Source organism: Trachemys scripta, chromosome 11 (genome assembly GCF_013100865.1).
Source record: "Trachemys scripta elegans isolate TJP31775 chromosome 11, CAS_Tse_1.0, whole genome shotgun sequence".
Taxonomy (NCBI): Eukaryota; Metazoa; Chordata; order Testudines; family Emydidae; genus Trachemys; species Trachemys scripta.
This window is the reverse complement of record NC_048308.1, coordinates 56,528,021-56,553,455: the sequence shown is the minus strand read 5'-3', so window position 1 is coordinate 56,553,455 and position 25,435 is coordinate 56,528,021. Positions and strand designations below refer to the sequence as shown.

At 45.7% G+C, this 25,435-nt stretch overlaps 1 protein-coding gene across 2 annotated transcripts; it reads left to right on the top strand.

Moving 5' to 3' along the window:
• The first annotated feature begins 238 nt into the window (after nt 1-238).
• FLACC1 (flagellum associated containing coiled-coil domains 1) lies at nt 239-25,435 on the top strand. Of its 2 annotated transcripts, XR_004647670.1 has the most exons (17): nt 239-408; nt 1,886-2,023; nt 2,709-2,783; nt 3,536-3,593; nt 6,375-6,511; nt 8,717-8,737; nt 10,644-10,737; nt 11,903-11,964; nt 13,648-13,745; nt 14,893-14,945; nt 15,711-15,810; nt 17,138-17,241; nt 17,814-17,876; nt 19,437-19,526; nt 22,308-22,417; nt 24,580-24,700; nt 25,248-25,435. XR_004647670.1 is itself a non-coding variant. In XM_034785677.1 (16 exons), exons 2-16 carry the CDS (start codon nt 1,920-1,922, stop codon nt 24,644-24,646), a joined length of 1,236 nt encoding a protein of 411 aa, XP_034641568.1. In that variant the 5' UTR covers nt 239-408; nt 1,886-1,919; the 3' UTR covers nt 24,647-24,805. The 2 variants fall into 2 exon arrangements, 1 of the variants encoding a protein (XP_034641568.1); XM_034785677.1 differs by lacking the exon at nt 25,248-25,435 and having other exon boundaries at nt 24,580-24,805.

Sequence of the window (25,435 nt, the reverse complement as noted above, 5' to 3'; positions counted from 1 at the left end):
CAGAGGACGAGAGTCTCTGGGTTGTCAATCCAGAACTTCTCGTGTGAATTACAACCTTAAAACATTATTTCCTCCTTGGGAATAATGGGCTTCTTACACTCTGTACACCTATTTCTCTCTCTCAAGTTTCTTGTACACCCTTAAATCATTTCAGACGGACTCTCTGGGCAAAAGAGTTTTGTGCACTCTCTCTTTAAGATGGAATGAATATTAGTAGCCAATGAAGTGGCACGCTCCTGTTTCCATGGTGACAAGGGAAACTAACCTTGTCTAGGGAGAAGCAAAGATCTTGATAAGAAACAGGACCTACAAGGGCTGCTTTTTTCATAAACTTCCAGGGGTTCCAGTCTCTGGAAACGGCTGGACCCAAAGGATAAAGCCAGTTGCTGTATGAGAGTAACACAAAATGTAAGGGTTTGTTTTTTTTCCCCCTTGTTTTGTTTGCGATTCAAATCGGCAAAGGGGACACAGTCCAGTACTCTTGGGTTTTGTGTTTTAGAAACTAAAGAACTTGAAACTGCTGCTAAGACCCAGAAATGTTTTTAAAAAGCTGTTAAATCCAATACAGCATTCAGACAAACTTCTTGAGGGCTGGGCCCACTGGAGGCCCCAAATAGATTTCAAGCTGTCGGGCCTGATTTGTAGAGGTGCCAGTACCTGAAGCTCCCATTGATTTTCAGCTGGAACTGTGCACCCAAGAGATCTAATTGATTTATCTTTGTTGTGGGCTCTGTTCATCTATGGGTTTTCTAAGCGTTTTTCAGCAGATTGGGGGGGGGGGGGGAGACAATCTCTCAGCTTTATGTACCTGGGAAACAGGAAGTTTTGCCTGACTACTTGGCCTAATTTTTTCCATTTCTAAATGTGATCTCATTACTCTTAGTTCTACCTCCCTTGTTAGCACACACAATAATCCCTTCCAATACTTGTAGGCTATTACCATGATCCACCCCCCACCATTCCCTTAGTCCTCTCCTAGCTCAATCTAGGCTACTTTAATCTTTCCTGTATTCCCCGATAATTGTTTTTCTCTAAAGTGCCTCTAAATTCTTTCTAGTGTGATGATTCCATGGCTGAGTAGGGATGGCGTCAGCAGAGGGTAATTTGGTAAATTTGTTACTGTTTTTTCCCATGTTCTGTGGAACGTGGTAGGTGGCCAGGAAGAGAAAATTCCATGGCAGTTTTGAAGAGTTGATCACAGGGACAGGATGCCAAGGGCCTGGGAAGAGCACAGAGTTGAAGGCAAATGGAGAGTGCAAAATGGAACCCATCAGTTGTTAGGGTCTTTAGAGCCTCACTCATGATGCACCTGGCATACTACTAGGAACTGTCAGACTAGGTTGGGTACCATGACTAGCCAGAGCCTTGTACCTGTGATTACACTAGTGATCAGTTATCCTAGTGTGGCTGCACCACAGGCATATACAGCAAGATGATTGCCTGTCTTCTCAGTGATGTTATAGCTCTCCGTGCAGGCCAAAATTGCACTGATCTTTCTTTGGATCTCCAAAGGATGGATTTGTCCCAGCCCTACCTATAAATGAAAGTAGTGAATCTCCGTGACCATTTGAAAGTAGCCAGCTGTGAAATCTCCAAAATCCCTCCCCTGTCCACTGTGTGTCTGGGGCGGGTCACTGTATGAGTTAGGTAGTTGATATAAATAAGATGGAAAGATACTGTGCTTTTATATGAGTATAAGATAAAGATCAGACTTGGAAATCCTTAAGAGTGAATTCTGTGCTCAGATACACATGTGTAACTCTTACAGAACTCAATGGGAGTTGCATTATGCATCCAAGGGCTGAATTTGCTGTGTATACTTGGCTGTGTTGGTCTCCCATAAGAAAAATGCTTCTGAATCTTCATATCTTTATTTCATCTCCAGCCTTTTGCCGAGCCAAAGTTCTTGCTATGCAAACATGTCTCATTCCCCCTTTTTATACTGTGCCTGTTGGGATCCTTGGAATGTGAGGGGTAAAAGGCTAATAAAGACCATGCCAGGCTTACCGAATCAGAAAGCCAGGTAAGCAGAAGCCATTGGAGGAAGAGGGAATGCCATTCTTTCTAATGCTTAACACCAGCTTCTTGTGTTTATCTTTTATTTGGGCTCCATTAATAGTTGGGGGTGGGGTTGTAAGTTATATATACCTATAGAGAAGTATGTTTAAAGTTACAGGTAACTCGTGTGTATACTGATTTTTATACAAGTAATGTATTACCCTTTTATGTTATGTATGCCTTTCCACATGTATTTTACACAAGTTATATTGTAATGAGTTTAGTGCTGGTATCAGGTGCTGTGTATGTCATTTCTGTCATGCTTCCCGCAAGCCCAGAGGGAAGAGATGGGACTATGGGAGGGCACCACTGAGAGGCTCCAGCTTAGATACACTACAGCTTATCTTAGCAGAATTCCAAGAGGCCATAACCCAAACCAAGTAACTGGACACTTGCTGTAACATCTGAGTATAGATTCAGGGCCAAAGTCTGTCCAAAATTACACCCAATGCAATCTTATTGTGATTGTGCCTGGGGTGTGGCAAGGATACAGTCCATGCCCACTATGAAATAAGCTGGCTAAAGGACTGCTGCCTCCGGGAAGTATAATGCTTGGCTGCTCTCAGAAGGCTGAGTTGCCATGATTATGTAAACCTGGTTTGTGTCTGTTCCATAAATATGTCTGAATACTGTTTATATTTTTAAATCAGGTCTTCCTCACTAGGCATGATCTTGAAAAACCAAAATAGTTTCCTGTTTGCTCTAAAACCTCCCAGCACATCCAAGTAAGTATTTGTCTTTTTCGAGAAGAAGAGTGGAGGGCTCAAGATGGTATGTGACATGAAACAGCTTTCCAGTGTGTACAGGTGCTAACTCTCCCCAACGAGCGGCTGTGTTCAGCAGAAAACAGAGAACTCTTATTAGCAGTCCCAAGACTTCACATGACTAACAGCCCAATAGTACTGATGTTATTTATGGTAATTTACACATGAAGCACTAAAGCCTCAATGACGTGGAGTCTCGCCAGTGAATGCATGCACTCTTGCTGCGCTGCCTCCTTCCTTCCGCTTAGGCTTGTCACAGATTTAAAAAAAAAAAATGGGCATCAGGGTTTGTCAAATGGCACCTGGACACACAAGCTGAAACCCGGACTGTCTGGGTGAAAACCGGACAGGTAGCAACCCTAGCTGAGTGGTGGTGACGGCCTAGTATAGAGCACCAAAACCTCTGTGCATGTGGCTGGTGTTATTGTACATACGTATATGGTATGTGACCAAAAAAATCTGAGTCCCTCAGATAAATAATAACATACAGAGATCACAAGCAGCTCTCAGGGAAACTGGTTGGCAAACTCAGTATAGCTATACTCACACATCACTACGAAAAGGGGCACATCTTTGTTCTCGCCACCCTGGCCGCCCACGAAAACTGGGCTTAACTGAGTGCGCCTGGCTCTGATCTTTGAAGTGGAGCAGTTTTAGTCCTTGAGCAACTCTACTTGTCTGCAACTCTCTCAGGAGGTGCTTTTCATTTGCAGAGGGATATTGCCCAACAGAAAATATGGATATCGACTACGAAGCAGAGAACCACCTGATGTGAGTAGAACAGGTGGGATCATTTGCAGTAAAATGCGAACAAGAATTTCTTCTTCAAGTGATTGTACATGTGCCTCCCATTCTTGGTGTGCCCGGGCCCCTCGCACAGTCATCGGAAATTTTTCCCTCAGTGCTACCCATCAGGGCAACTCGAGCACCCTCTGCTGCTTCGCGCCACTTGCGCCAATATATAGGGCCCAGCCGCCCCTGAGCTCCCTCAGTTCCTTCTTAGCACCTGTGAGGATCGTTGGAATTGTTTGTCGGGTGTTTGAAAGTACTCTTGGTGTGTCCATTTTAAATTAGTTGTAGATAGCTTTCTAGACTTAGTGTGAGTTTTCATTTTGGCCCCAGTTGTTTTTTTTTTCCATTACTTGGTACTGAGGGATGCCTTGGTCATAGGGCTTCAAGCCATGAATCTCTTGCCTTTGGCAGAGGCCCAGGAAAAACCCAAATTCACGCTTCTTGAAATGTTTAGGGGAAGCTCATATTTGGACTCTTGAAAGTTGGCTGGCCTCTGTTTATTCACTAAGTTGCCATGATCTAAACTCTGTGCTCTCCTGGATACTAACTTTGTTAGATTAGTGGACAGACCCACTCAGTGTTTGTGGAGGTGTTTCCTTTGTCCACCCTCAGCCTTTGCTGGCTGGTGACAGACCTATCTGCCCTGCGGTGGTCAGCTCATCTGGGCCCCCTCGGAACTCAAAGTTTGTGGCCCTCAAAGAGTCTCTCTTCATATCAAAGCCAGAGAGCCAAGGATTGTCCACCTGACCTGTCAGGCCTTCCTCTACCGCATGTCAAGGGGAAGAGCCTGTTTGTTTTCACAGACAACGTGCAGTGATGTTTTACTTTAACAGTCAGGGGGCGTTCACTCTTGGCTGCTTTGTCAGGAAGCAATTCACCTATGGAACTTTTGCATTGCCAGTTCAATCAAACTGAAAGCCTCTTACCCTCCAGGGGTGTAGAACAAGCTGGTGGCCCACCTAAGCAGATCATTTAAGAGTCACCACAAACAGACATATTTGGAACATGAAGTGCTGACAGTTTTGCTTCCTACAAGGCTGCAGTCCTGCTTCCATCACAGATGCTACCCTGGACAAACAGGCTATTATACTTTCCCCCAATCCCACTCCTACACAGAATGATGCTAAAGAATAAGTGGGACCAGACCCAAGTATATTAATAGCCTCAGCATGGTCTTGATGACACTGGTTCTCTACTCTAATGTATCTGTCAGTGGCAGCTCCAATTTCACTTCTGTTGAACCCAGACTTGATCTCCCAAGATCATGGACAGCTGCTCTATCCAAGCCTGTTTGCCCTTCATTTAACAGCCAGGAGGCTCCATGGCTAAATGCTAGAAAAGAGTCTTGCTTGCAGTAAGTTTGCCATGTCTTGTTAAATAGTAGAAAGCCCTCTTCCAGAACTGCTTACCTGTCAAAATTGAGGTGTTTTTCTGTCTGGGCTCGTCAGTCCAGGGTCTTGCCAATATAGTCATCTATTCTGCATATCCTGGACCATCTATTGCACCTACAACAGCAGGGGTTAGCGATTTCGAGTATCAAGATCCATTTTCCATCCCTATATGGGTAACCGTGCTATATTTCCTAATGATATGAGAATCAGGTTCCCTTATTTGAAGGGACAACTTTTCCAGGCCCTTCACAAACCTATCCCCCCAGGGACTTGAACCTAGTTTTGTTGACCCACTGTTTGAGCCTCTAGCAACATACTTCTTGCTGCACCTATTCCTAATGGTGGCTTTCCTGGTAGCTATCCTGTGGGCAGGAGGGTGGCTGAACTGCATGCTCTGACATCCAAACCACCTCATGCAATTTTTCTTAAGGATAAGGTGTACTTGCACCCTCATCTGAGATTTCTCTCTAAAATGTATCTGATTTTCATAATAACCATTCAATTTACTTACCTGTGTGTTACCCAAAACCACATGCTAATAAAGAGGAGCAACATCTGCACACCATAGATGTTAGAGAGCGTTGACTTTCTACAATAACAGGACCAAATGGTTTTGTTTGTTAACCCAACTATTCATGGCCTTAGCAGACAGAATGAAGGGTCCTCCTGGTCTCTTTGCTAAGAATTTCATCTTGGATAACTTCCTGCATTCATGTTTGTGATCTGGCAGGTATTTCCCCACCAGGCATGGTGTTAGGGCATGCTGTGCCAATGTTCAGGGGAAAACAAAGACCTTCACTGCCTGTAGTTCTTAAAGATCCCTTGGTACTTGCAAGAGCTGGGGTGTCAACCCCTCTAATCCTGAACAAACTTCAACTTGGCTCATTAGAATTCTGCCCAACTTCCACCTGCAGTTAATCTGGATAAGGTATTCTTCACTTCCTGCCCTCAACACTGGGACCCTGCTGGGGACACCAAATCAGCAGCAAAATTAAGCAAATTGTAGCTGCCTGGATCTTGGGTTCAGAGATGCTGTGCCTGGTGAATGCCGGACCCAGGATGTGATGTTCTTTCTTGCTCCGGTGCTACGAAGGCAGCTGGAGGCCCTGTTGCAGAAATGTATGGGCTGCTCTTTACCCATGGGCCAGCATAAAACACAAAAGCCATATAATGGCACAGATCTGATTCTACTTGATTTTGGGGAAGGGTCCTTGGGTGGGGAATCCCATTTTTCCCTTCTGCTGGTACAGGGAATACTTTAGAAAACACTCCTGACAGTTTCAGAATGAGAGAGAGAGATCCCTTTAATGGGTTTAGGGTTCCAGACACTAGGTTTCCTGAGCTAAATATCTTCTCTTTTGGCCCCCAGGCTTCAGGGGAGTTCATAGAAATCTCACCTGGTTATACCTTGACTCGAAGTAAAGAACATCTCTCCGTCACGCTAGGGGAGGAATTTTTTGAAAGAAAAAATGCTACTGAAGAACCAGCCCCGCGCTTTGTTCCCAGGTAATCTTAGAAAATCAGTTAAATGGTAAGAAAAGTGGTTGAATCTTAAAGTGGTCCTGGTCCCCCCCCAAAATAACAGTGTGTGAGGAACCTGTGGAAGCTTGCAAGAGGGGAGATGACCCTCATAAGCACATGCTGCATAGACAAGGGGCCTTTGTCTAGGCCAACTGAGTTACACCAGTGTAAAGCTGATGTGAGATCAGAATCTGCCCCAAGGTAAACACCTCGTGTGTGGTAAGAGGGAGATGAAGAGTCTGATTCTTCTCTAATTTAAGTAACTCGGGAGCGATTCCATTGACTTCATAAAAGTGAGAGCAAAATCAAGCTTCTCTCTGGATTTCTGGTTTGTGAGAGTTTTTTGTCCTGTTTGTTGTTCTGCACGTGGCACTCTCAGGGCTGTCACAAGAGTAGAAGAGAGAGGTGTGCACTGTAATTTGATAGTGCGGCTGCAATTTTAGAATCAGTTGTACAGTCTCAGCCATAGTGCTCTGCCTTCCAAAGTGAGGGATGCTACCAAAATAGCATTTATTTTAATGAGGGGAGTTTTATTTCTGTAACAAAAAATAACATTTTCTTAATGATGGAGTGTTTCTAAGGCAAACAGAACGGTAAGAAAATGGGAGGGCCCCAGGTTGGTGTGAGAGGATCATTCAGGTTCAAACTGAGATCCAGTAAGAAATCTGATCTCAGCTTTTAGAAAAAACAATTTCTAGAGCACAGTGCTAGCTGAAGAAAGTGTAACTTTGGTGCATCTGCCCAGGGTGTGTTCATAGCTCTCTGCTTTCAGGCAAAATATAGGACAAATAAATGCTTTGTTTCTGACTTGCATTGAAATGTCTGTACCTGGCCTTCTCACCAAGCACTCCCATCCACTTCACTGTCTATTTTTTAGCACTGTGACGTTATTGATATAATCTGGGACCATATAGATCATTGTTGCAACCAAGGTCCTGTAGTGGCACGCAAATCTTGTATAAAGGGGGTCAAATGGGGTGTCTAAGACAAGGTTATGGTTTACTGGTTATGATTATGCTGTCTATATGTGTGTATCACTTTTGTAGTTGAAGTTATGAATATTGGCTCTATACTGTCTGTATTTCAAACTGCTGCTGGGTGACATCCCAGACAAACTGGTGTTAGCTCTGCCTAGCCTGCTTGATGGCCCATTAAGGACCATCAGCTATACAATGGACCCATTGAGAGAAGGCAGATACGCCTGCAGGGACTGGCCCATGTGACTCCAGACTCCATTTTGCTGTAATTTTCCACAGTAAGAACAAAGAGGTGTTCTTACACCTGGAAAAGACTATATAAGGCTGATGCCTCATCTCCATCTTGTCTTCAATCCTGCTTCTTACCTCTGGAGGAACTTTGCTACAAGCTGAAGCTTTGAACAAAGGACTGAGGACCCATCCCAGCGGGGGATGTATTCCAGAGACTTGATTTGAACCTGCAGTTTATTCCATCGCTGCTGCAAGCCTGAACCAAGAACTTTGCCATTACTGTATGTAATTGATTCCATTTAACCAATTCTAACTCTCATCTCTATCTTTTTCCTTTTATGAATAAACCTTTAGATTTTAGATTCTAAAGGATTGGCAACCGCGTGATTTGTGGGTAAGACCTGATTTGTATATTGACCTGGGTCTGGGGCTTGGTCCTTTGGGATCAGGAGAACCTTTTTCTTTTACTGGGGTATTGGTTTTCATAACCATTTGCCCCATAACGAGTGGCACTGGTGGGAGTACTGGGAAACTGGAGTGTCTAAGGAGATTGCTTGTGAGACTTGCGGTTAGCCAGTGGGGTGAGACCGAAATCCTCCTAGTCGGGCTGGTTTGGTTTGCCTTAGAGGTGGAAAAAACCCCAGCCTTGGGCTGTAACTGCCCTATTTGAGCAATTTGTCCTGAGTTGGCACTCTCAGTTGGGTTCCGCCAGAACCGCATTGTCACAAGCACCTACCACCAAGGGGTGTGTGGGTGTTGAGGCTGAAAAGTCAGTGTAGAAGCATTATAGGTTTTCAGGTGTTGTATAGTATCCTGCATTATGGGAAGAGTTGCTAATGGAACAAACTTCAGAGAACACTCAATAATGATTCGCCTCTTAGATGCAGTCAGGTTTTTGCTTTGCAACAAACTCATGTCATCCGCTCTAACTCAACCCTCAGCAGTTTGATAATGTACATTTAATCTTTCACTCTCTTTGCAGAAGCCCAGTGAAACTTGAAACGTGAGTATTGCTTGTTTTGTGTTTGTTTTGGGTCAAAATCAAAAACTGTGAACTTTATGTACATTTTTAACCTCCTTCTCACCACCACCTGCAGGAATCTGGTTTCATTCCTTACCCTGAATGCTGTTTCTTGGTTAACCAGTGACAGCAAGATGTACTGTTATATACAAAGTGTCTCCCTCACCTCCTTCCACCCTGGAGATGGAACACTGTCCCACTGCTTGTTTTGTGTTGAGGGCTGGAAACTGAGTCTAAATGTAGATCTCCTGTAAGGAAAGCAGATGTTAAAGTAAGAAAATAGTGTGTATATTCAGATCTTGTTCAGTCAGAAGCCATTTATAGTGACTGAATACAGTTTGTAAACTACTGTGACATGAAATACACTCTGCTGAGAAGATGGGGATGACCCAAAATCTGGAGCCAAATACCCCTTAACTTTGTGAGATTTGGATTTGAATGTTGTGTTCTGGGCCTATCAGATGCCAATACTTGTGCAAATGTTGCAGCCCATTAATATTTCAAATTATTCTGTTTTAAAGTTTAACATAATTTGATCATTAAGTTTGGTCTTTTCCTTTAAATGTTCTCATCCCTCCATTTGCTTCCTCTCTTTGGAGTGCTCTTGTGACCTTGAATCTGGTAACTAGCTGGCATTGGGAGGATACTAGAGCGAAGTGAAGTGTTCAGTAAAAGCCCCTCTGTGGTCTGGGGCCCAGCTTTCGTTCTCTTAGCTCTAACAAGCTAAGAGGCAGCTTGTTTAGTCCCTTGAGAGGAGCACATCACGTGTTGCTCAACAATGGTCCTTCCACCTGACTAAGTGGCAGCATTGATGGTCTCCAAGAGTAGTCCTGCCTGGTCCACCTTGGACAGAAGGGTGGTAGCCAAAGCATGAAGTCTTCAGGATGCTGAAAAAGAGAGGGGATGACCAAAGAGGGTCACAGGGAAGTAGTGGGTAGAGAAAGTTGCCCCAATTAAACTGAAACTTATCTAGAAGTCCTGAGCACCAGTAAGCAGATTAAAAGACCTGCCTTTTGGAGAGGGAATACCATCCATTCAATTTCAAATCTCATGCTTTAATATTGAGAAATGCCCTTTCTTTCGCAGATGAGAGCTGTAATCCTTAGAGACAGGTAGCGTTACCAACTCTCCAGGATTGACCTGGAGTCTCCAGCAATTAAAGATTAATCTTTAATGAAAGATTGTCATGTGATGAAACCTTCAGGAATATGTCCAACCAGAATTGGCAACCTTAGAGACAGGGGATATACAAAGGGTGCTTTGATTACTGTTTACCAACCTTTCAGTGTCTGGGGTGGTCACTGTCAGAATTGGGATTGTAAAATTCACCAGAACACAGCACTGGAATAAATCAGAGACCCAAATGCACCAGCTCTCCACAAAGATGTCCCACATTCTGACCAGTGATGGTCAGTCTCTGTTTGCAACCACCCACCCTCTCCTCCTTCCCTCTGTGCATCTATACACCCTCCCTTCTCATTGTGTCTCCATGTGGGCAGGACGTCAAAGCTTGCTTTTCTCTGTGACCTTCCTTTCCTCTGGTGGCCGTGTTGCTGCTGAAGGGAGCAGGAAAAGGAGCTGCACTGGAAAGTCGGTTGCTGGGCCAAAAGAGCCCAAAGGGGAGGGGACGGCGTCCCTAATGACTGGGTAAACCACTGAGAACCATTTCCTCAGCCCCGGTGGTAAGACAGGCTGGGGGAAGATTACACACCCATTCTGCAACCCTGCCGCCTCGAGTGAGAGAAGCAGTGAGGGAGCCAACACCAGCCCCAGATGCTGAATTCTAGTAGTGATATTAGTTCTATTTCCACCACTGCTCCTTTTAAAACAACAAGATTGTCCCAGCAATGGGCCCCGTGCATGACGGAAAGATGGTGTCTCATTGTAGGGAGGATGTTATTACTGACTTAGAGGAACAGATTGCTGAGCTGACAGACATGATGGAGCAACTGCGCAGAGATCACCAGGCCTCCCGCAAACTGGTGAGTCCACCTGGTTGTCTGTCATCTATCCCTTCTTTTCAGAAAGTGCTCCATGAAGTCACAGTGTCTGAGGAAGACTACAGGGAGAGGACTGACTAGACCACACAGCACTGCCTGGATTCTTTCAGTGCCATTATTAGTGAGTGACTGGCTAAAGTGCACCCAGATTGCTAGGTGTCCACATGGCTGCAGGAGGCAGTGTTGTCTAGCGGTTAGTGCAGAGAACTGGCAGGCGGGGAACTTGACTAATTATTTATGTGCCATAAATGTGGATTCCTTTACAGCCAAACAGCTGCTTCATGGAGGGCAGCATTTTTAAAACCACCTAAGTCACTTGAAAGTCACGGGGATTTGTGCTCCCAAGTGAGTTCAGCGCTTTTGGAAAGCCCACCTTGAACGACTTCCCTGCTGTTTGAAATTTAGAAGCGTTTGCTCTGATTGCAGTTGGTGACTCTGAAAAAAGAGCAAGGGGCTTAGGTAATGACGAGATCTCTGCATAACCAGCCTAGGATGGAAAACAGTTAAACAGCATGTTTTTCAAGGGGAAAATGAATAAAAATAATGCCTTTTCTGTACTGGGATCGGAATTGTAGCTATCACAATTCTGAGCCCACTATGGACAGGATTTTTAGTAACCTGACTGGAGTTATGTCATTAGCAGATATTTTATCTCAAATAAATGGCAGGGTAGGTATATTTACACCAGGGGTTGGCAACCTTTGGCACACGGCTTGCCAGGGTAAGCACCCTGGTGGGCTGGGCCGGTTTGTTTACCTGCCACATCTGCAGGTTTGGCCGATCGCCGCTCCCACTGGCCGCGGTTCGCCGCTCCCACTGGCCGCGGTTCGCCGCTCCCACTGGCCGCGGTTCGCCGCTCCCACTGGCCGCGGTTCGCCGCTCCCACTGGCCGCGGTTCGCCGCTCTGGGCCAATGGTGGCGGCAGGAAGCGGTGACCAGCACATCCCTCGGCCTGCGCCGCTTCCCGCTGCCCCCATTGGCCCGGAGCGGCAAACCGCGGCCAGTGGGAGCCGTGATCGGCCGAACCTGCGGATGCAGCAGGTAAACAAACCAGCCCAGCCCGCCAAGGTGCTTACCCTGGCGCGTGCCAAATGTTGCTGACCCCTGGTTTACACCTTAATAAAAACTTGTCTCCTTTCCTTTCAAGTTGGAGAAGGATATGGAAGAAAAGTGCAATGAGATGCAACAGGAGCATGAGAATAAGATCAGGTACAACTGCTGTGCTATGCAAGGAGAAAGCACATGTGTGAACTGAATGCTGGATACCAGTTTTCTCTACAAGATTTTACACCTTGTGTGGTTTTGGATGTTCAGACTGAGACAACATGGCAGTATGTCTTCTATAAAATGAGCCAAGCTTGGGACTGACACATTGTGATCTCTATACCATAAATATTATTGGGGCATCCAGATCCAGTGGCTTTGAATCCAGGCCAGAATCAGGCTCACTTTCCAACCCTGGATACCATGGGAGCAGCGGTATCATGAGGCCATCTGTACTTCGATTTTGTACCGTGGCTGGTGAAGATATTGTGAGATTTTATTCTCTCATGATATTTCCATCATCCATAGGCCAAAATGTGACATGAACACAGCTGTTCTTGTGAGATCTTAGGCTGGACACTCCATTGGAGTAATGGGAGGGCATAGCAAGTGTGTCTGCCAATGTCTCAGTGTTTTCCTTTGCTGACCAGCCTAACCTTGACTTCACGTTGTGTTGGGGACATCAATGTTTCTTTCATGTCCCTACTTTGTCCAGACACTTAGGGCACCACGCTGTCTTCAACTGGTGAGGTGCTAGGTGCCATCCGCACATTGTTGGCATCTGAGCCCACAGCATGATGTACCTTACCGTAGGGGCCTTGCATACTGGCTGAATGAGTGGTGACAAATCTGAGCTGTGCCGCTCTCTATGGCTAACTGTCACCCAGGATCCATCAGCGCGCTCTTGAAGAAGAAAGGATAGAGCCAGCTTGGCACAATTGTGCCTCCTGCCCCCACCAGGACTCTCAGATGGCTAACGGAGCCTTTTGGCCCAGTCCTATCTCCCTACTATACCCAGCTATGAAGTCTGAGTTGGAAAGGATAAATCTGCATTTTTATAAGGTTCCTCCTCACTGAGGTATCAATTGTCAGCAATGAGCTCGTCAGCTTGGGAAAGGTTATTGAGAAGGTGGGGTGATGGGCTAAGTCTAGCAACACCCAACTTCCTCCAGCAACCCCATGTGCAGTAAACTTACTTCACAAATCAGAAAACATACATTTGAAACTAATATATAAACTTACTTTAGACGCCCCTTGTACAGCATCACTAAATTCTGCTCATATCAATCGCCTCATTAGAAACTAATGCACTTTAAAGAGCGAGAATGCAGAATGAAAGAAGAAAAATAGGACCAAGAGCAAATAAAATAAGATAAATGACTTGCTGGGACATGCCCAGCACAAACAAAATAGATGATGGTGCGAGATGCCATAAAGCTTCCAATGGCTCCTTGTTTAGGAAGATCTGCATGACACGTCTGCAAGCCTCTCTGCTTATCAAATTACACCCCAGGTTGTATTTTCTCCACACACAAAGAGTAGCCCTATACTTTCAGCCTGGTTGACTTTTATTTTAAAACAAGAAAGAACAAAAGTAAAGTCTCCGGGATATGCACAGTGTGTCTCAATTTGCATCTGAATTGACCACAAAATGTCAGCTGCCTCCTGCAGATTCCTAGAAATGTAAATGTGCAGTACACAGAAACCAAAATAACGGACACAGTGACAGTCACCTGGCCAGTCCCCTTCTGTAATTATTCCATCTCTGTAAACGATCAAGTGGGTGGCGGAGAGGAAAGTGTGCTCTGTGGATCTCTGCATTGATGTGCTTGTGCATTGGTCACACAGGGAACTCCAAGAAGCTCACTGTGCTGAGCTCCAAGCCTTGCAAGTGCAGTACAAGAAAGAACTGAGGACTGAGAGGGCCTCTGCACAAGAGAAAATGGGTATGGACCGTCTGATCCCTGTCGTTTTCATGGTTACTCTGAGCTGGAAACGCCTATCAGGTTCTTTCCCTCTCTAGCATATTCACAGCAGCAGACTCCCTTTGGAAGCTCCCCTTGCCTCTCCAGGTTTTGGTACCGAAAGCAAAGAGGGGTCTGAGCCGTGATTGTCGGTACTAATTGGGGAAGAGGGATAGTTGTGAAGGAAGGTGGCTTGTGGCTGGTAGTGTGCCAGTCCTTTAAATGCTAGCGTTGTGCTGGAATTATAAACTGACGTCGGGAGTCATGTCCAGATCTGGATTAGGTTTAGACTGGGGTCTGGGTTCTGAGGCCGAATCAAGGTTTATGGTTGAGATTCAGTTATGCCAAAGTAGGGTGACCAGACGTCCCGATAAAATCGGGACCATCCTGATTTTTAGGTGTTTGTCCCACGTCCTGACTGATCTTTGTCCCGATATTTCACTCCGCCAGCAGTTTTTGTTTTGTTTTGTTTGCTCCGCCGGCAGACCTCCTTCCCCTCGTGTCCCGATATTTTCGTCCTCTCATCTGGTCGCCCTATGCCAAAGTCTCATGCAGTCTTGAGAGATTTCAGTCCAAAATAGCAGGAGGGAATTGGAGATCACCTGAGCTCATCAGATTTCTGCTGCTTTGAATAATGCTCAGGTTTCCAAACAGATATTGATTTCAGGGGGAGGCTGCCCAGAACACTTCTTGGATGGCCAGCCAGACCTTCTGCAATTTGTTCAGTACTTTTGTAAACAGAAATGAAGAAAATATTTCAAATCAATGAGTGTAGCCCAGCTATTTATTTATTTAATTTGGGGTGCCTTTTGGTGCTCAGAAAAGTCACTGACTGTTGTCTTCAGGCCAGTTGTACGGTCAGCAGATATTCCACGCAACCTGCCCCAACCCAGCCTCAGTTCCCTTCTAATTCTGAGCCGCCTTTAAAAAACAATTCATTTCTTCATTCTTAATCCCATACAATGTGGTGGAATCTGTGACATAGACGTGTCTCTTGGGGTCTGGACTGAGATGCCTAGTCCACTTTCATGTTACCTATTCAGGGTTTTCGTGCAAATCCCCATGGCTGAGACATTCATGTTAAAATTGCTGTATTAACTACACATCTTGTCCTTCTCTTGTTGCTCAGAGGGGATGCAGAAGGAATACAGGTATCTGAAGAATGCATTCCGAATGTACCAGGTGAGATTTCAGCAACCCTGCAGTGTTCTGCAAAAGTGGATCAAGTCCTGTTAGTCTAATGCTTAGGGCTTGGCTACAACTACCGTTTAAGTTGACGTAACTTACATCACTCAGGGCTGTGAAAAAGCCGCCTCCCAAGCAATGCAAGTTACATCAACCTAAGCGCTGACCAAACTGGTGCTCTGTCGGTGGGAGATGCTCTCCTGTCGGCATAGTGCAGCTGCACCGATGTAGCACTGTAGTAGCACTGTAGTGTAGACTAGCCCTTAGTTTCATAGGAAGGTACTGCAGTGAGTGCACTCATCAGATTCACACACACACACACACACACACCCCGCCATCCCCATTGGCACACAGAGTCCCCGATGTGCTGTATTCACTGCAGTTCCACTGTGGGTAAGGAGGGCAGGATATCTGAAACCCAAGGGTGGGGACACATACCTTGTGCACCACAGAACATAACTTCGGTGACTGCTAGCAGGAGCAGGCATGATGGATGCAGCTGGAGGTGTCTCCCTCACCCCTGTCGAGGAAGAGGGGTGTGCAGTGGCCACAGAGGCTTTCCCCCCAAAGGATCTCCCTCCTTCTGCTCCCTTAGCCTGGGGAGAGCTCCATGGTACAGCACTTTGGGATCTGTGGATGGAAATGGCTATTTAGTTGCTAACTATCTTTTTACAGCATAATTGGAGGCAATGTGGGAGATTCAGGAGCCGTCAGGGTTTTTGGAAGATTTTCTGAGAATGCATATTGTCTGTGTGTGTGTAGGACAGTGTTTCTGATGAAATGGAGGAGAAGTGGCTGAGAAGGCAGGCTGACTGGAAGAAGAGTGAGAGGACTGAGCGGGAGAAGGCACTGTTACAGCAAAGTGAGTAAACAAGGACACTTGTGTTTACATCTGTGGAGGCAGAGCCGCAGCTGATGACCACTCCACTGCCCCCAAGCTTAGGCAATCCGTTCTGTTCAGAGGGACACCATCGGCTTCCAATGTAGTGAATTAAAATCAATGAGTTGGAAATAGTTTTAGGTACTACATTTGCCTCTGAGTCATTTAATTGTTTGAGATCTGCCTTGTTAACTGCTAGGATGTAAATACCAGATTATCCCAGTCCGTTTTACTGACTCTTCTAGGTCTGGCTGCAACAGAGTAACCGGTTGCTCTCTGTTATTCAGTGGATGGAGAAGAACCCAGGAATACCTTCTGCTCTGGTTATTGTAACTTATCTGTGATAACAATGAGTATTCCTGAAGATTTTATATATTCAAGGCCTTTGGTCCCACGCCTGGTTACAAAAAATCACTTCTGGGCTGAGACCAAGCATGACGCTTCCTGGGATTTTAAACAAACAGCAACAAAAGAACCTTTTATAAGTGACTATAAATAAGGGCTTAGAATAGAAGAGCGACCTACTGTTACTCACACCTTCTTGTCAACTGTTGGAAATGGGCCATCCTGATTATCACTACAAACGTTTTTTTTTCCTGCTGATAATAGCCCACTTTAATTGATTAGTCTCATTATAGTTGGTATGGCAACACCCATTTTTTCATGTTCTGTGTGTGTATGTATATATATATATATATATATATATATATATATATATATATATATATCTTCCTACTGTATTTTCCACTACATGCATCCGATGAAGTGGGTTTTAGCCCATGAAAGCTTATGCTCAAATAAATTTGTTAGTCTCAAAGGTGCCACAAGTACTCCTGTTCTTTTTCCTCCATATTGTCACTTCAGCAATGTGCTTATCTCTTCCCTGCTAGCCCATTCTGTAGGAAGTGTGCCCCTGGGTAAGGACATATTTCTGGCTATGTTGTACATTGTGCCACATCCCAGAGCCTCGCAAAGTAACACCTGTGACAGCTACAAAGTTACCGTGCAAAGAAGAGAAACTGCAAGAGGAGGAGAAGGGAGCAAGACGATAACTGGAAAAGTGATCCAGTGTGTGGGCATGTGTATGGGGTGAGACTATGAGAACGTTCTCCTTCGGGGCACACCCATTGCTGTCATTCGTTATCTGGTGCTTAGATACCATAGTGCTAGGGCTGCAGAAATATTGAATGTAGCTGAAATGAGTCAAACACCTCATATCCATGTTGCCACGTACATTTGTGTGCCTCTTATACAGAGTTAAAATGGATGATTAGGAAAAGCCCTCAGACCTCTGTCTTTCTCTCCACAGAGCAGGAATTGATGAAGAAATTTGAGCTGGAGAGAGAGCAGCTAAAGAAATCATTTCAGAGTGGTAACTCCATGATGAATAAACACTCCCAGCAGGAAAGAGAGGTAGCTAGTCCTGAGGGAAGCATAAAGCTACATGTTGAGATGCTGCAGTTCCCATGAACTCTTATTGCCAGTAAAATAGTAGCAGGTTTGTTATAAAATCCATGTGTCTATGGTGTCACTAGCCTCTGTTTTCCAGAAGCTGGGAATAGGCGATGGGATGGATCACTTGATGATAACCTGTGGGGCACCCGGCATTGGCCACTGTCAGAGACAGGATACTTTGGTCTGACCCAGTATGGCTGTTCCTATGTCTATTTATAAGGCTCCTATTGCTCAAAGACACAAGGCCCTGATGCTCTGAGTAAAGGGAGAGATGGGGACAGGCTGGATTCGAACCATAATCACAGGACAATTCCCTTAAACCCCAGGGATCCTAAGGAGTGCGGGGCATGTCCGATACCTTCCAAAGCACCAGTCACTTGTATTTCTGCCTAGCAGTTATTGTCTGGAAGGTTGTGCATTTGGTTTCGCCTGTTGGATTGTGCGGGTGGTTGGAATCGGCTGCTCACTGATGAGCCTGGGAATATTACAGACGTGTCATGAACTGTGCACAAACTGTGTGTCCTTTTCAGGAGTTTATTAAACAGCACCAGGAAGATGTGGAGAAAATAAAAGAGTTGCAAAACATCAAGGAGGCAAGTATGGCAAAAAAAGGAATGCAGTGCCACTGGAGCAACTGTGTCACATGGTACGGTCTAGGTTTCTGAGCAGTTCACTCTCCCCCAGTCAGCAGGACGGGACTTAGCTGAGGTATTTAAGCTTATGGAGGGGATAGTGCACACTGATCAGCTCCCCTTTTGTGCACTGTTCTGTAATAGGAGAAGGAGCCACTCAGGGAATTTAACTGTAATTTCCATTGGAAAAGGAAGCTTGATTCTGGGTTCTTGATGTAGCCCTGGTGCTTTTATAAAACCTGAAATAAAAAACTTTCCAAATAAGGGCAGACCTCAGACAGGGGGCCTGGCTGGCTAGTGAGCCACAGGGCCTGGGTGTCTGAAGGCTGTAATGGTTTAGTGCAGCCTCTGCTGTCTGGGCTGCTCTCAATCCCTTATTGTAGCATAGAGCTCTGGGTTTCCTCGGGGAAATGTCTACACTTGGAGCTGGGGGGGTGATTCCCAGCTCACTTGAGGCATACCCAGGCTAGCTCGCATTATGCTGGCATGCTAAAAATAGTGTATCTGTGGCAGAATGGGTGGAGCAGAGGGGCCAGCTGCCCTGAGTATGTGTCCATCCAAGATCCTAGGCACATCCTCAGGGTGGTTAGCCCATCCCCACACAGCTACCCTATGTTTTATGTGCTAGCTCTGATTGATCTAGTGCGAGTAGGACTCCTCGAATCACACCCACCGCTCCAAGTGTAGACATATCCCCTCAGTGGGGGAGTGGTTTTGTCTACTCTCCTCTAGGAGTGGCTCCCACTTCACACACGGCTGCTCTGTAACTTGTAGCCCCTGCACCATTGTGTGTGAAGGGGTAAATCTAGGGACCGCTCTAGCTGTGGGCAAACTGGACAGCTCCCTAGGCCAGCCGATTCTGCCTAGGGCAAGGGGTGGCCTGACCAAACCTGAGCAGCGCAACAACCCCAGCTGCTTGGCTGCAGTGCGATTCACTCACATTTGGCCCAGCCACGTTCCCCCCCCCCCCCCACATGGTGGAGGGGTGGTTGGGCCAAGCCTGAGTGAGTGGCACTGCGAGCTGATGCTAGCCTCTGCTCTTCTCCCATAACCACCTAACCATCAGAAAGCTTGCCGTGCCCCCCCCCCCCAGCCTGAAAACCTGCCGTGCCCCCTCACCCCCCATGCTGGCCTCTGTTCTAAGGAGTAGGAGGGGTGTGGAACACTGAAGTTTTGCTTAAGGTGGCAGATTACCTTCAGAGGCCTCTAGGTAAATGAAGTCCATATGCAGGAGAGCTTATGCTTGACTCTCCTCTAGCCTAATTAAGTACAAGGACAGCATGGGTAACTAGTTGGCCCCTACCAATAGGAATGAATCCAGCTCATAAAATCAGGGCAACGGTATGTCCGTGCTTCTGTTCAGGCCAACCCTCGCCCCCATGTGGTGCAGACCATGACACAGGTATTGGAGATGGATGGCAATGACTGGGAGAGGCTGATGGGGGCTGCACAGTACATTGGGCTAGAGAGAGAGGAGCCCATTTTATCCAAGTGAATGTGACTGTGTTTTATCCAATCAAGTCTCTGGAAGCCGATTTGAAGGAGAAGGATCAGATTCTCAAGGCTCTCACCACAACGATGCAGAACACTCAGATGGAACTTCAGAAAGAGGTGGGAGAGCGTGTGTGATGTTGTTATGAGTAAGGCGAAGATTTTGTCACGGAGGGGGAGGGATAGCTCAGTGGTTTGAGCATTGGTCTACTAAACCCAGGGTTGTGAGCTCAATCCTTGAGGGGACCACTTGGGGATCTGGGGCAAAATCAGTTGGGGGGGAGGGATAGCTCAGTGGTTTGAGCATTGGCCTGCTAAACCCAGGGTTGTGAGTTCAATCCTTGAGGGGGCCACTTAGGGATCTGGGGCAAAATCAGTACTTGGTCCTGCTAGTGAAGGCAGGGGGCTGGACTCAATGACCTTTCAAGGTCCCTTCTAGTTCTAGGAGATAGGATATCTCAAAAAAAATATATATATATATATATATATATATTTTTAGTAAAAGTCACGGAGAGGTCGCAGGCAAAGAAGAAAAATTCACAGAAGCCGTGACCTGTCTGTGACTTTTACTAAAAATATACCTGACCAAGTGGGGATCTGTGGGTCCCCACACCGCCTGAAGTGGGGCAGCTGCGCAGGGGCTAGGAGCTGCCTGCAGCAGCCGGGGGCTGCGGGGTACCCCTGCTGCCTGCAGCTCTGGGGATCCCCTGCTGCCCCTGGGGGCCAGGAGCTGCAGGGTACGCCCACCTCCCATGTTGGCCAGGAGCTACAGGATACCCCCATTGGCGGGAGGTCGGGAGCTGCAGGGGTTCCCCCACCAGGGCTGGGGGCTACTGGAGGCACCCGTGGCGGCTGGGAGCTCTGGGGCTGCCAGAGGCGCCTGAGGTATCCTGTAGCTGCCTGCCCCTGCTGGAGGCGGGGGACCCTGCAGCTCCTGACCACCGCAGGCTGAAGTCACAAAGGTCTTCGTTGTGCTAGAAGTAGTTTCTTGAGTCTGGATAAGGTTCTGTCTGAATTTTGGAGGAGCAAATGTAAAGTTGTTTAGGTGTTGCACAAACAGCAAATTCCAGCACATGGCTATGTGCTCATGAGTGGTGTGTTAAGGTTGGGGTCAGAATTGCACAGTTAACCTTGGTGGGAAGTTCCACACCTTACAGTGATTGGGGTGAGGTTATTGATGTGTGTACTGATCCATAGCATTTAGACAAGCACTTACATACGTCAACTGTTACCATCCAAACCTTGTTATCAGCCAATTTCCTTTTTTCTCAATAGTGCTAAGGGGAATAGTGTTGGGGTCTGGAGGACAAGGGGATGCATGGTTGGGGGCAGGAGTTAAGGAGGGTGCTGAGAATGTTGGGTGAGACACAGCATGGTGTTGAAACTAGGGTGACCAGATGTCCTGATTTTATAGGGACAGTCCCGATTTTGAGTCTTTTTCTTATATAGGCTCCTATTACCCCCCATCCCGGTCCCGATTTTTCACATTTGCTGTCTGGTCACCCTAGTTGAGACAGACTTTTGGTAGGATCCAGGGGGAGAGTTGTGAATTAGGAGCCTGGTATAGGAGATCCAGCAGGAGGTGTTAGGGGAGGAGAACCTGTTTTGGGAGTTAATGAGTGTCATCAAGATATTTGCAGGCTGCATGCAGAGGCAGGAGGGCATAGGCCAGTGAGCCCCAGGTCCTGGGGTGGAATCCTTTCTGACACTGGTTGGGAATTCCCTGGCAAAATGAGGCCTGTCACCCAGTCGGCAAGATTTCCCCTGTGCTGAGGAGGAAGTGGATGTGTGTGTTGGGTGCAACTTCTAGAATCTCACGTTGAGCCCTCACAGTTGAGACATCCAGAATCAGTGGCCATGTCGGAAGAGGTGGGCTGTTTCTGCACTTCTAAAGCCAATTTTCTGGTGGATTATTTCTGTGCATTTATTTGACGTTATTAATATCTGCTGCTGGATTCAGATTTTGGGGGGGGGTCGTCGTCTTGGTGCACAGAACATAATTTGCATTAATATTATAACAAATGACTAGAGAACTGCTCTGCTGTATGCTGTAGGTCCTATACACAAGTAATAGCTGACTGACTACTTCTCCTATAGCTCACATGGTAGGGGCCTATGCTTTTGGTGCAAGAGGAGCTGAGTTCTATCATCATCGTTGCCAAGAAGTTTCTAGACACCATCGCATTGGTGTCTGCCAATGAAATTACTAGAGGCCCAAGGATTCATTACAATACAAATGCCAGTTGGTGGCATGACCTGTTCAGTTATGTCTGAGACAGATGAGGGGATTCCCTTCCCCATTCTGTGGTTGTGGTGAATTTTCTGTGTAACCGGTGAGGAGTAGCAGTACCAAGGATATGCTGACAGCCTCTTAACTGCAGTGATGCTCTGATTATTGCCCTCTGGTTAGTTATAAGTAGGGTACATCCTGCTATAAGAACAATGACCAGTGGCATTCTGTTTGCAGAGAGATTACTGTGGTGTCCACTATATAAGCAAATGGGAAATTAAAAGCAAATGTAACTGACTATACCCTGCTGGCAAGTCAGCCTTTTGTGACTAGCTACTCTGGGATCCCATTCCTTGTTAGTAATGAGTCTTTCTATTGCGCTCTGATGCTGCACCACCATGGCCCACCTTTCATACATGTTCATGCTGTCTCACCCAGCAAAGAACTGTCAGCGTTTGACCATTCTAACAGCGAGCTTGGGCTGTTCCTATAGCAGAACAATTGATCTGGAGGAAGTGTGGGGCAGAAGTTTTTGCCTGCTTAGACCGGTCCAGACTGATTTCTGTGTTTCTCAGTCATCCCTGCTGTCTCGTGTCCTGCCGTTGTGTAAAACGACTGATCCTGTCTGGGTACAGCAAGTGAATAACTACCCGGTGCTCCTTTTTCCCCAGAAAAGCAACCTGATGGCGTTGGAGAAAAACATTCAACAGAAAATCTCGGCAGTTGAATTAAAACACCAGCTCAATGTCACTTCCCTGGCAGATGAAAATGCCCTTCTGAGGTAGGAACGAAATCTAAGTATTTCAGCCCAGATAGCTTCAACTAGCAGCACTCAACTACATGAGCATTTACTAGTTCACTCTTTTAAATCATTCTTACTTACACTACGAGGCTTTGTCAGTTCTTTCATTCGCAGGAACAGTGGATTTTATATCCAAACATTCTCATGCAAGTGCCATCTGCCAAGCAGTTTCAGCAGAGCTGCGCTGCCCATATGGAATCACCAAGATGGTATATACATTCCCCCTGCTCAAACTTTGGTGCCTTAGAAAAGCCCCACAAGAAGCTTAGACAGCCTGTTAGCTTCCAGAACATGGGCTTTGCAATCAGTGCAGCTGCATGTAGTTTCTACATATCTGAGCTCTCAACAGAGAGAATGTTAATTATACTTGTTCGGTGTTTCATGATAAACCCATTCTGACACAAAGTTACTGGAAGAATCCTCCCCTCCAAGCAATATGCACATCAGTGAGGCAGAGGCTGGCAGTAGCAATGCCAGCCACATTTTTAAGAGTGCACTTTTTTCATGTGAAACAATTATCCAAACCCTATCAAAAGTATCCCAGTCCTTAAAATAATGATCACCTACAGCATCGGAGACGCAGGAAGTGAAACTAACCAGTCTGGTTTCACTAAGGTGAGTGAAGTGTAAAGAAAAAACAAATGGAGATGACAAGGTTAGAGTGTTTAAAACACATTTTCTAGTTCTAATATACAAGATGGTGTTAACACAGAAAAAAATGTGTGTCTTTTGGAAGGAGAGGAGGAGTTTTTTCCCATTCTTGGTCATTAAATCTCCATTCCTTTCTTGAAGCAAACACTGTCGCAGTTTACTGGAATTAATAAAGGGAGAGGATGCTGTGAATTGCTGGCCTTCCACTGTTCAGTTTGGTGGCCTCATTTTAACTCATCAATGATCATTCTCATTGCTTACTGTGGAACATGGCACTCAGGTTCCACAATAACCAAGATGACTCTGTTGCTGGGCCAAGATTTAAGCATATTAATGTATTGTTTACTAAAGATCAGGGCTTAAGTTACAATGGAAATAGAGCTTCTGCTTATGTCTGGCAAAGGAAACCCACGTGTGGAGGTTGTGTGGGAGCTGAGCATGCTTCCTATCGTGTGAGAGATCTGGGGACAAACAATCGGTAAACTGATCATAACTGTGAGTCTGCTGAAGTCGGTGGAGTTGCACCTGCTTATCTGGCAGTCTTTAAATTCTGTAGCCTGTATAGTAACTGTAGCCAATGACTTTAGTTTATTCATTGAGGTTATGATTAACGTGTGTCATATATAATCATTGTAAGCTAAATAGAGTTAAATTGTAGGATTATAGAGATATATGAGATTCATCAGTATGTGGAAGGGATAATCGTGTATTAGATATCTAAGTAGGGCTGAAACGCAAGGCCTACGGGCTGAGGCCTGTAAGATTTTAGCTTAGCCATACTAGGCAACAGAGTTAAGAAATGCTAATATAAGTGACCAAAGAATAACCTCATGCCCTAAGATTACGGGAAAAGATGTACCAATGGGTGATATTGCAAAAAATTAATAGTAAGAGTAATTTTTTGCTTACAAGATACTGAGTAGTTACATTTTTCTAACACATGCCCTAACCGCAGGGTGCACAATGTACGTAAATGCTAAAGAGTTATAGACAGAATCACATTATAAAAGGGTGCCCAGAGTGGGAAAATTGAGCTCGCTATGGGAAACTTCAGCAGGAACCATCCCTCTACTGATGATCAATCCATGAGAGACCCATTAGATCCTAACACTATTGTTAAGGATGTGAGTATAAATATATTTGTAACTTGTGTATGTCTGTATAGAATTTCTATATGCTTGGCTAATTCTAACTTTAACTGTAACTTTAATAAAGCTTGTAAGACAGACTAGATCTTGTACTTGTGAATGTACGTGTGGTCACTACCCTTGGTCTTTGTGTTCCTAAAGACTCTACATCTGAAGCAAGCAGCAGAGGTGATATACACTCTGCTAAGCTTGAAACTCTAGCCACCAGAGCAGAACCCATGAAGGCGTAATACCACATTACAAAATTCACTTTAAATAAAATCAAAGGCTACATAACAGAGGCAGATGTGAGTAGATACTCTACTGTCCCTTTTGTAACACTTCCCCTTCCTATCCCCACAGACGCAAACTGATCACAAAGAGCGAAGAAGCATTTAACGAAAGAGTCCGGCAAAAGAGTCAGTTGTGAGGACTGCTCTAATGGGAATGTGACCTTGTTACTAAGGGAAACTTGCTGATGATGGTAAATCCAAACGTAGCAATATGTTGAAGTTTATTTTCCATTTCTGTAGGCAATGCCAAATCTGCCGTCCCTCACTCGTCCAAAATCATATCAATCAATCATATCCCAGATTACGGGAAAAGATGTCATGTTTTTGTCCTGTCGTTTCCTTATTCTCTATCCTGTATTGCTTCAGGCCACAAGTCTGCTAAAAATCACTGTCCTTGCTTTGTTTCCAGACAGCGAGATGGATGCTGGCCCCAAGTGTGTGTGCTGCACTATGATGCTCAGCTGAGTCTTCTCTCTGCTTAAGCTCTCTCTCACCAGGCCAGGCTGGTGTGGTGTAGATGAATGGGTGCTCAGAGGCTAATGTTTTTAGCCCTCTTGCTAATCATTACTACAATAATTATTTGCTACTATAAATGGGGATGCTCCTCCTCCCAGGCAGTCAGACTTCTAGTCAGAGTCCTTCCTACACTTGGCTGAGGCTGTATGGAATGGACAACTAACTTTGCTGTTGCTTACCTTTATTTTATATCATTTGCAACCCGTCTTTACCTTGTAATAGCATCAACGCTCACAAGCCCAGCAGTGCTTGGAGTCCCATCTACCAAGGGAGGTGTTGCAAGAAGTGCGTGTGGTGATTGTGGCTATTTGGCTTTCTTCTGTGCTCTGTTACTAGAAGTAGGATTTGAAAACCAGCGAGGTAAGTAAATTAGTTTTCCCCGGGCTGCCCAACCACTTCAGGCTTCCCTA

Coding starts and splice junctions, on each gene's coding strand:
- FLACC1 (XM_034785677.1), top strand. CDS start 1,920: ATGTCTCATTCCCCCTTTTTATACTGTGCCTGTTGGGATCCTTGGAAT. Junction 10,738..11,902: donor ACCAGGCCTCCCGCAAACTG/GTGAGTCCACCT, acceptor TTTCCTTTCAAG/TTGGAGAAGGATATGGAAGA. Junction 17,877..19,436: donor AGTTGCAAAACATCAAGGAG/GCAAGTATGGCA, acceptor TATCCAATCAAG/TCTCTGGAAGCCGATTTGAA.